The sequence below is a fragment of the Orbicella faveolata genome, unplaced genomic scaffold (assembly GCF_042242905.1).
Source record: "Orbicella faveolata isolate gen_17 unplaced genomic scaffold, um_ofav_v1 contig_35, whole genome shotgun sequence".
NCBI classification, from domain to species: Eukaryota; Metazoa; Cnidaria; class Anthozoa; order Scleractinia; family Merulinidae; genus Orbicella; species Orbicella faveolata.
The window spans coordinates 15,797,877-15,809,639 of record NW_028301564.1 but is presented as its reverse complement, the minus strand read 5'-3'; the positions used below and the strand labels follow the sequence as shown (position 1 = coordinate 15,809,639).

At 40.3% G+C, this 11,763-nt stretch overlaps 1 protein-coding gene across 1 annotated transcript; it reads left to right on the top strand.

The window, feature by feature from the left end:
- The first annotated feature begins 2,180 nt into the window (after window positions 1–2,180).
- On the top strand, window positions 2,181–7,183 carry LOC149103480 (DNA damage-regulated autophagy modulator protein 1-like). Its single transcript, XM_089273945.1, has 2 exons — window positions 2,181–4,038; window positions 6,106–7,183. Exons 1-2 carry the CDS (start codon window positions 3,670–3,672, stop codon window positions 6,565–6,567), a joined length of 831 nt encoding a protein of 276 aa, XP_089130071.1. The 5' UTR covers window positions 2,181–3,669; the 3' UTR covers window positions 6,568–7,183.
- Window positions 7,184–11,763: the final 4,580 nt, after the last annotated feature.

Genomic DNA, 11,763 nt, shown 5'->3' with positions numbered 1-11,763 from the left:
AATCTGGCGCGAATATCTCAGTTATACATTTAATATTTGAATTGCAAATATGTTCCAAAACACGCGTGCACATGCTACTAATTATTCAGCAAAGTAAAGTAAAGTAAAGTAAAGTAAAGTAAAATCCTTTATTGAAAACACGATTATCGTTTAAGCACTACATGCTTGAGGGGTCGTGAATCTAATTATCTAATTATCTAATTACCTACTAATAATTACCTACTGATATCTGATTACCTAACCGCCATCGAGAGTCAAAAGCTCGCCTATTGACTCTCGATGACGGCCTTCCGCTTATGTTTGAGTAAAGAAACAACGAAAGGGTGTTACACTGATACAGGAGACCAGGAGAGTGTTGGAAAAGTTGGTGAAAAGATCCCTGAACAGTCACCGTATCATTGGGCCGAAACAAAGATAACTTCAACCAACGCGAAGATGATTTGGACCAAGTACAAGGAACACGTGTTTGATGCTAAAGTAGTGAAAGAGTTTACTCGCTCCCTTGTACCTTGAATATGTTCCAGGGATTTATTTTAGTTCTTTTTACTTATGAATGTCATTTGATAATTATTAGACTTGTTGATATTTGTCGTTTTATATATCTGACCGAATTCGCAAAAAAATGCCCGCATTGACTCAAAGACAGTCCCAGCGGCCAGAAGTCCTCTGACCACTCCTCTGGCTAGGAGATTGGCCCCTCACGCATGCAAGTGGCATAAACCACTCCAGCAGGGTGCCATGTCAACACAGAGGCCTCAAACAAGGTCAAACAACTGAGTAAAATACCCCGAAACACAGTCAATATTAAGCTTATTTAACACTGAAAACTCAAGGTCTAGCTAGTTGGGGGTGTCAGTACAAGACACCCTCCCCTCTCCCCTGCTATCCGCCAGCAAGCCACCAGCAGATAGGCCAGTCATTGGGTATGTGCCCAGCCTGGCCCGGGGTTTAAGGTCGCTGGCTCAGCCTGGATTCGGGCTTCCGAATCCAGGCGAAAACCTGGCGGGCATGTTTTTGCGAATTCGCTCAGATATACGTTTTACTTGATGTGTGTGTTTTAAAACTGTTGTTGAAGCGGGCCAGACCGTTCTCGCCCTGTTGTGCTTGTTAGCTACTTGTTTGAAGTTTTCTTGGCTGTGTTTCAGTTTGGCTGAGTTATGTTGCCGAGCACTACTGAACATGTTTTCGTTCTTTAATTCGTTTAAATCTTACGTTGTTCTCCACTGCGTATCACGTAGGGGCCAACCCCCTCCCCCGAATGTTTCATGAAGGCTATATTTGCTTGGTTTACATATTTCTGAACCAAGTTTTGCAGATGAGCTTTCTTTGTTCTCCAGTTTATTTTAATTTGGAAGTTGTGACAAAATGTCGGATTATGACGTCATAATTGATGACGTCACCAAAACGTACTATAATTTTTTGTAAAATCTGATGTAAAGATTGTCATTGGAAAAGCCTTGGCTTGAGGAGTAAAATGCCGGAAACCGTTTTTTGCTATAATGATTATTTTTTGAGATATGGTAAATTAAATATTTTTTGCTGTCCCCCCGGAATTGCTTAACCATACTGTCCTTCTTAAGTCAGTCTCTCTAGTTTATTTTTTCACTTTTTTCTAGGAAGGCTAACAATCTAGAAAAATAGAAAGTTTGATGTTGTCAAAAATCGTATGGTTTTAGAAATTTGATTTTTGGCTTTGTTAGGCTGGTATTAACAGTAAAGAAACGATGACGTCACAGGTTATGACGTAACAAAACTAATTTTAACGCAATAACACTAGAGGGATAATTTTTTATTTCGATTTTCTTCTTTATATTTGCTTTAGTCATCTGGCACATCACATGTGCAACATAGGTGCATTTGCTGGAACAAAATGACGGCTCCAATTTGGGGATTTTTCTCAGGGGGGGACCCCATATTTTGCAGAGTTGTTTTTCATATTTAAAAATGCCATATTTCATTTAATTTTTGTGATATGGACAAAATTTTTTCAGGTTTCAACTCCCCTTGATGTGCTCTTTCGAACACATTGTAAAAAATATGCATATTAAAAACTTCAAAAGTGGCAAAAAACATGACGTCATCGCTGTGACGTCACAACTTTGACATTTACTGACATTTTTCACGTAAATATAATTGGCAATAGGTCTCCTGCTCATCTGCCAAGTTTGGTGTAGAAAGAGTCAATACTTAAGTAATGTGAAATAATGTGAAATACCCAAGAACTGACGAAACATTTGGGGGGTGGTTTGGCCCCTCCGTGATAATCAGATTAACAGCTCGGTTAAAACTTGCGTGAAGGCAAGAAGACTACTACTATGTCTCCCTTGCAGAACAGTGTAAAATACTCAAATTTATTTTCTGGTAGGAAAAATATAAAATTATCTTCATAAATAGTTTTAGGCTTTTGGGGTCACCAAGGTTAAGTGAAATAAGGGTGTTGCGACGAAGCACTTGAAATTTAAATTTGCAAATGTTCTTTAGACATTCTTCGTCGGCAGATCGGGAACATTCAGTCTGCGTTGTAGACGAAAATAACACGTCGGTATTCAGCGTCGGTTACTTGCGGGGAATAAATTTGCGTCTACCGCCACACAGACTACTTACTTATGTTATGTTATGCATTTCAGGCTTGGGCCAAGAGAGACCAGGCTTTTGGCTCATCTTGGGCCAAGATGAGCCTTTTGCAGTGATTTGCTGTCAGGACCTCACAAGCTAGGTGAAGCCACCGGAGATAAACATAATTAAGGGGCTCAAGCTTCAATACTTAGAGCCATGACTTTTCTGATAAACAAAGTTGCTCTCAAATTTTAATGAATCGTTAAAAATGACTATTCATTAAGCTAGAACATAATCAAATAGGTTGTAGGTAATGAAATACGAACGAGCATGACTAAGACCGGGATTTTCAAGATCCCAAAATTCATGATCTTGTTGGTGATTTCAGGATTTAATCTTTTAAAAATATTTTGTTCAAAATATTATGTTTTGTGTCTCCCTTCAAGGAAAAAAGTTTACTTTAAGTAAATTATAATAGTCCGCAAAGATTTGAGATAGAAATAAACTACAGTACTCTTTTAATGCCGTACCAATCCGTCAGAACGACGTTGAATCTTTGTAAAGGGCCGAAGATGTGTAGTTTTAGCGCGGCTTTCATCGAGCCAGTGTTAGTATGATAATTTTTCAGACGGTTTTTGTTTTCATTCTTTAGCTTGAGGGCAGAAGATGATGTTCGATTCGTTTCTGTGTCGAAAAAAGCATCTATTGTGGTAAGCTAGGACTCTTATAATTAAAGCTCTTTTTTCTGTTACAATGTGCGTTCTACATGCATTCTTGTCGATGAGAATCATCATCATTTATTAATGCCTTCATTCCGTACTATCTAATGCTGATAATATACAGCTAGATGCGTGCAGATAGTTGTAAATGGGTGGGTTTTGGGATCTGGAGCTCTGACAGGGTCGACGTTATGAACCAAATCGAATGCAAATGAGAAAAATCCTTTGTTCTCCCTGCTTAGCATTCGACTCGGCTCATGTGAAGTACGGCGTCTGAACTTGGCCTTAAACGATGCAACGTGTTGAGCTGTTTCGGGGGGTTCTAATGTTTGACTATGTGTAGTGATATAGACAACCAGTAACTTGCAAATCTTAGTGTGTCTACAGCGTGTAAATGGTAACTATTTCACGAGGCCTCGGATTTCTTCCCCTTTCCTGGTCAATTCTCCTGGTTTTTGGTACGATATCTTCCTACATAATCGCGATTTGTCAACAAGATGTCGAGCCAGTTCTCCCGAGTGTTAGCAAAACAGCCGCTTTTGAGCCACAAGGTTCCATCTTCAACCAGTTTCTTGATACAGTAGCATTTGTTGGACTCTTTGCAGTGTTTGTGCGCTTTCTGCAAGTTGAAATGGCCTCCACAAGCGTCAAGGAAAGTAATACGAGATTAATCTATCGTTTAAGGGTGGCATCTATAACTTTTGGAATCGGATCTATGATTGGCGTGTCTATCGCTGGGAATTTCCGCTTTCCAAGGGGAGAGGTAAGTTAAAAATGCAAGCAAAACTCAGATTCCTTTAGATATTGTGTGCCACACCATTTCTGAGAGCATTTAATAAGGCCCGTCTACACGAGGAAGAGGGTAGCTGAGAGTCGGAGCTGTCTTCTGCAAAGAAACAACATGAAATTCTCTATTTTCCAATTGCCCATAAGTCACTCTGTTTGCCCACCGAATTTTGCGTAAACTATTGTTGTGAAATGCTCTTGGGAATAGGAAGACCTCCCAAGAGCATTTCACGACAATAGTTTATGCAAAATTTGGGGGGCAAACAGAGTAAATTATGGGCAATTGGAAAATAGAGAATGACCAAGCTAAGTTCTGCATATGTTAAAGAACGCAGGCAACGACGGCAGATTTTTCGTATTTCTTTTTTTCGACTGATCGCTGGAATTACATATTTAGTCTGAGCAGGATATTAGACCGACTTGCGTACTGAACAGATTTAGGCAGTTACGAAATTCGAAGGCAAAATACTGATCGATAAACATTTTTCTTATGCTAATTTCAGGCTCTCGATTTTTCGCGCCATTTTGATGTGGCGGTTTCCGTTATATTTACGAAGAGTTCGAGTGGAGAAAAAATAATGTCTGAGGTGTTATTAAGTGGTTACAAGATTTAGTAATGTGAAAACTACAGGGTAACGATGGCTTTAGAAAGGCGAAGCGATCGAAGGATAGTTTCGTGACTGATCGAGTGAGACTGTTAATTTTGTCTGTTTTTTTTTTTTTTTTTTTTGCGTTTTTACTTCACATCTGATTGGTGGCTACATATATCGATTAATCAACTTCCCCTTGTTTCCTGGAGTGTGAAGAAACACAAAACCTACAGCCCAAGGGGATGTACACAGTGGATAAAGAGGACGGAGGGGGCGTTCTCTCAGTGCCACTGTGAGCATTCCTGGGTAGAGAGGAGGGAGTTAGCCTCCACTAACCTAGCTCCATGGGGTAGGACGGAGAGAGTTGGGCCTCCGGAAATCGAGTCTATGGGGGTAAAAGTGTGACGAGAAGAGCACTTCATCCCCACAAAATGCGAAGCATTCCCCCCATTGACGAGCCACAAGGAAAAAACAATGATACCAGAACAGCATAGAAGTATGAAAAGAAATAGAGTGATTGACATTCAGAGTATTTAATGAGTAACAAGGAAAAGATGCCCAGCAGAAGGTTCTTTTTGTGAGCAAATTTGAAGAACAAAGATTTGCTGTCAGGCGAAAAATTGCACTTTTAATTTTTCATACAGATGTCTGTAAAATTTCCCGCCATTTTCCACTTGCTTTTCGACTTGCTTTTCTAGCGAGGCTGTTTCCCTGAAATGTAATCTGTGAATTCTTTTACCTAGTAATTTTAGTCTTCAATTCATTAATACTTCAAAACTCTAATTTTCCATGATTTGTTAAACATTAGATTCTCCACTCTTTCCATACATTTACTGTAATTTTCGCTTTGCTCCCCCTTCCCCCGCCCCCCCCCCCCCTGCTTACTTGCTTAGTATTTGTATAACGAGCCGAGAATCCGTCCTCCTTTTGTACTGGAAATCCTGCTTGGCCTTGATTTTAACAGGAAAATGCCCTAAATACTTAACGATTTTAAAGCACTCTTTGGAAGAAAAAAAATACCATGTCTGTCGCCGGGACATGTAGCTCGTTTATTTCCATTTAAAGGCCAACTTTGGTTATCCGCTGTTAACTGGGGTTTGTGAGTCAGCACGCCAGAAATACAATAACTCGTCGCAAAGTACATTCTTCGAATGGAAATAAACCACTGAATGATGACTGAGTGAAGTCCTGACACGTATAGACAAACTGAAGAGATCTACAGATTCCGTTATATTGTGGTCAATCATTCAACGTGTTTTGCCTTTCTTCATGTAAAAGCATTAATAATTACGCTAAGACGAAAGAGAAATCTAATTTTTGACGACACAAAGCGCTGTATGAACAAAATTGGATTTTTGTAATCGTTATCTCCTTTAGGTTGTGCTCTGTTAGGCCGAACATACAATCAAAAATCATCAAAAAACCGTTTTGATTTCATTTTCTCCCTCTGTTAGGAGTATGGGCAGCTGGGAATCGTTCATTTTACTGGAAGTTTGATAATTGGCCTTTGTGGAATTGCATACTGTTTTCTGGAATCCGCGGTCACATTTCAACTCGCCAAACTCTCAATGAACTCATGGGGAATGTTTGTCACTCGACTCCTGATAACTTGTGTCTTGACCGTCACCGGTACCATTCACGTGATCTTGAAAGTTTGGACAACCAATCACCTTTCACTACATGGAAACCCTCTTTACAAGGCTCCTTGGTTGCAGTTCAACGCTACAAATGAATTCTACCCACAACATGTCACCAGTAACTTAGGAGAGTGGTTAACATTTTTCCTGTTCGCTCTATTTTCGGTGACATTTTACAAGGAATTTCAGAAGATTTCAATCAATTTCAGTTGTTTTTCGAAGAACTCAGGACATTCTACAGACGGGAACTATTCAATTATTAACAACACAAACAATTAAGGGGATCTCTTTTTCGGTGGATTAAAAAGCTATATTTTCATATTAACAATTATTCCACGAGCGCGTGTTGGATATGAGTTGACTATAATCATCTCATACCCAACAAGCGCGAGTGAAATAATTGTTTTATTGAAAACGCCCCCAAAATGTAGAAAACTAAAATAAAAGAAAAACTTAAAACGCCCCAAAATATACGCTTACGCTTTCCATATTTGTATCATGACGGCTAAGCCAATGAAAACTCTTGAATTGCATGGTCCAATGACCCAGTTTTGAATAATAATTAATATTATTGAAACTTAACATTAGATAAGAGTTTAATTCGCCTGAAAACTCCAGAGGCCTAGGTAATTTGCAGTTAGTTTTGGTTTGAGGAGCTTTCCCCCAGTCAGTGTAAGTAGCTTTTCCGGTTTTTCGCCTTTGCGATCACTATTATAATATTATGTATTCCTACTTAATTTAACTGTGTCATTTTGGCTTGTAATGAATGCTTACAACAATTTGTATTTATAGGCTATAATGCTTATTTTGGCTTGGAAGTAGCTTACAACAACTACATTTGTACATTTACAAAATGGCTGTTATGGGAAATGAATTGAAGATGGCTCGAATCTCAGTGATCGGTTTTAATATTTTTTAACGCTTTTCCACCCTTGTGGTGAAGGGTAAATGTGAGACTTCGCGAGAAGGCGAGACTAGAGTTTTTCTCTGCGGGCCCAGACATGTTCCTTCTTCAATTGCAAGCCCGAGACTTCAAAGTGGTTTTAATGCCAGCTCGACACGTTCAGATTCTAAGATGTTCAGGAATAATTTATAAATCAAACAAACAAATCGGTACGCCGAGACTTTCTTAGCCTTGCAAAAAATTGAGACTGCGAGACGCACATCACCGCTTAAACAACGAGACTGCGAAACCCGAAAATTTTGCGAGACCTGTTGTTTTCAGGGGCGTAGCTAGGGGAGTCCTGGGGTGTCTATGGCAAGCCGTTTGCCCCGTAGGCAGCCTGGTGAATATTATCCAGTCGCTGGCAACTCCTGCAGTCGACCTGGTCCCAAATGTACTGGCCATGCCTTTCCTTTGAACAAGACTAGCGAGACCGAGAGAGGGATTCTGGTGCTGGGCAAACCAGTCTCCTCTTAATTTTGCCCAGGCTTAGCAACTGGAGAGGCAGCTTCAGCATGTTGTATGGCCTTGCCTGGCATGACATCAAACCGGGGAGTGGCAGTTACCGGATCTAAGTCAGGGCCCGATTGGCGTAGGGCTGGGCGCCAGGGAGGGGCTATTTAGTCCCACTAGACAGCTACCGCCCGCTTCAAGCTGAGCAGCCCTCAGCCAATAAGGTGCCGTCCCGCCATGGTTCACCTGTCCTGTGTGGGTGCATAGGTCTTAGGCTTGGAAACAGGCTGACAAGTGGACCACAATTCCTTCACCCATGGATAGAGCAAGACGGAAAAGCCCAGCTCTCAAGTTTGGGAGCTGGAATGTTTGAACGATGACGACTGGCTTGAACATGGACATACGAGATATTGATGGCCCACGCAAAACTGCTGTGATTAGCAGTGAACTAGCAAGAGTCAATGTTGACATTGCAGCTCTTCAAGAAACACGTTTAGCAGACTACGGCAGACTATTGCTTTAAGGGAGCAATATCACCGCGGGATGATCCATCTCACAAACTATTAGCCATTTTTTTTTTAAGTTTGTCGTCCTTAAAGGGGTGGCGAATGGTCCTTCAAAAACCAGGGGCGTAGCCAGGATTTTTCAAAGGGGGGGGTCACACTGTACCAAAATGAGGGTACTCACCAGATTATCATGTCGTTTTCGCCACCGGTTGTAGCTTGTTTGCTTAAAAGATGGCTCACAAAGGGGGAGGGTCATAGACACCTATGGCAAGCCGTTTGTAGCAAAATTTAACCCTTGCAATATATGTTTAATCCTTTAAATAATGGTTTTATTTAAACATATAAAAAGGCATTCAATCCAATGGCAAATAAAATTTTTGGTTCAATTCAATCTTTTAATTTTCATGATTCAATCCAATACCTGGAATATTGATTCAATCCAATTCCTCGAATATTGATTCAATCCAATACCTCGAATATTGATTCAATCCAATACCTCGAATAACGATTCAATCTAATACCTCGAATATTGATGCAATCTACCTCGAATATTCATGCAATCTTCGTGGGCCGAGCGCGGCCGACAGGAACGAGAGTAACTGAGCACTAGAGAGCACTGAAAACATGTCGGGCGAAGGAGAACTAGATTTAGAAGTCGAGTTTCCTAAGTTTCTTGCAGACGTCTTGGATAAAACGGAAATAATTTTTGAGAATTTTGACTCAGAAGTTGCAGAAGCGCACGCCGAAGTTCTTGATCAAACCATTAGTCTGCTTAGGTAAATGAGGCATTGCTACAACCGAGACACAAGGGTCAACGAAAATTTAGATTCCACTACTGTCGCTTTTGTAGATGTGTTCAGTGTGTTGCGTCGTAGAGCTATTACTCCGTCAATTTTAACTGCGGAATCCATTACGATAGAAAGCGAAAAAAGAGGAAAGCATGGAAGACCATTTCTTAAAATTCCTGTAGAGGTGCCTGAGAAACTTTGAGGACTAGGATTCATCTGGACAACGATAACATAGATGATTGGAGTTTCGAGATGGACAATTCACAGAAGAGTGACAGACGGTATGGCCCGGGGGGGGGGTACTTTGGGAATTTCTGGGAGGGGATGTGCCGCTGGGATCCTGGAACCCTTCACCTATACCAAAGCTACAATCGTGGACAAAGTCCTTGGGACCCTTATATAATGTAACGGATTATCTGTGTTTTAGAACTGAAGTATAAAGAAAACGCTGCTATATCCTTTATAAACGGGTTGCTGTTCCCCCTTCCCCCCCCAACACAATGTTGAAAATCAGGTGAAATCGCACGTACTAGTTTTCAGCATTGTATGGGGGGTGGGGGGGGGGGGGGCAAGGTTAGGCAGGTGAAGTTGTATTCGCACCTGGCGTGTATGCAAAAGCACCAAAAGTGCAAATTTGTCCCAAGACTTTTGTCCATGATTGTAGTTCAGCTGAATTTTGCTACCCTATACTAGAGTAAACTCGCCAAATCCCCCCATCTATCGACACTGTTGAGGCTGATTTGCGTAAATTTAAACTTGCCGATTTGATTTTTTTATATTTTTGAGTGGCAATTCCTGGTTTCCTTAGTCTAGATAAAATCTTCAACCAACTAGTCAGTTTTGTGAAAAATTATACCCTATTCTAGACCCAAATGCTCTGATTTATATACCCTATCCTAGAGTAAACTGCTTGAAAACCATACCCTTCACAGCGGCACATACCTATATAGCCCATATATGGCAGTGCCCCCCCCCCCCCCGGGCGGTATGGCTTAGAAGATATGAGGGGTTTCGACAGCTTACCTAATAAGGAACTGAAATCAGTCAAGAGTACATTTCTAACCACGGAAGTGCTACTGGATATAACTTCATTGCAGGTTTCTTTAAGTCCATTGGGTTACAGGTTCAACGGAGAAGAATAAGAGAAAGGTTAACAAAATTAGATCCCCAAAATACTGTCTTGAGATGGGGTGCGTAAATTCGCTTTGGCATCTGGATGGACATCACTCTCTGATCCAATGGAAAATACTAATTCACGGCTGTATAGACGGATTTTCTCGGAGAATAACGTTTTTGAAATGTAGTACCAAGAATAAAGCAGAAACAGTTCTTGAATTGTTTCTGGATGCCGTTAAGAGAGACGGAGAATTTTGGCCTTTGAGAGTATGAGTAGATCATGGTGTTGAAAACGTTGGTGTGTGCGATACAATGGTGCAGGTTAGAAGAGAGGAGAGGGGCAGCTTCACTGCTGGGCCATCAACACAACCAACGAACTGAAAGATTGTGGGATGTTTTCCGTTGTACTTCCCACTTGTACTTTTACATTTTTTATAGTATTGAATTGTCAGGCATCCTGGACACTGATAATTCAGTGCATCTTTTCACCTTAAACTTAGTTTTTCAACCAAGGATAAACCAAGCTCTTTGCCAGTTCACTGAAGCTTTCAACCACCAAAATGTAAGAACAGAAAAAAAACTGGTTGCCATACCAAATGTGGCTTATCATATGATGCAGCCTGAAAACCCCCTTTCAAATGGAAAGTCATATGATTTTGAATACTATGGTGATGATCCTGATGGTCCAACTCCATTGGACAGTGATAACAATGTTGTAGTTGAAGAAATTGACCTGGACAACATGATTCAGTGCAGTCATTTGTATTGGAAAGGCTAGATCCCTTAAAAGAATCAAGTCAAATGGGAGTAGACATCTTCCAAGAGGCTCTAGAACTTGTGACAGTTAAACTTGGGCAACTGACAGTTACATAACACTACATGTGTGTGGGCTGGGTAAAGGAGATTATGGCACCACTAAAGTATTTTTGCAACTCAATTCACAACAAAAAACCTCACCCTGTATCAAGTAAATTATTTTCTCATCTTTCTTTTCATTGATATACAAAACTCAGAAACTGCTTTCAGGAATTACAGAATGCCTAATGTCTAGCAACACAACTAAACTGAAGAGAAATCAGGGCATTTTATAACTGCCATGTGCACTACTCAGCCTTGTAGATTTTTCAGGTGCTTATCAAAACAGATGTTAAAATGTTGCAAGGTTAATTTGTTATCTTATTTTCAAAAGTACCCAGGACACAAGACTAAATTCTTGGTGCAATGGCGTAATGGCTACTAACAGGTCTCATGTCACTAGCCAAAACTAACTTTGCACCAGCCAGCCTTTTTAATACACAGTTTCACTGACTTTTTTATAAGAGTGGTCAATCTTGGACATATCTTGTAGCATCTAAAATGTTAATAATAATCACTAAGAAATTTCACTCCCACAAACACGAATCCTGCTTTTCTTGAATATGCTTATGTTCAATCTCTGATGTACTTCTATCAGTGGTACCATTTTCTTTTATCTCCGTTTAATAGTTAAATATTTATATGCTTATTGAGGCAATTATTTCCATGAAATCCACTCATAGTTTCCCTGTTTTCATTAGTTTCTATTCTCTTCAGTTTTACTTTGTCAGGATAACTCTCAATTTTGTTTTCATCCAGTAGACCAGTACTCCATTCCATCATGATTGTCACAATGGCTAGTGAAAGTGCAAAA

What these genes read in the sequence shown, in the direction of transcription:
- LOC149103480 (XM_089273945.1), top strand. Translation starts at nt 3,670, where the DNA reads ATGGTAACTATTTCACGAGGCCTCGGATTTCTTCCCCTTTCCTGGTCA. An exon ending in TCCGCTTTCCAAGGGGAGAG is followed by an intron (nt 4,039 to 6,105) that starts GTAAGTTAAAAA and finishes TCCCTCTGTTAG; the next exon opens with GAGTATGGGCAGCTGGGAAT.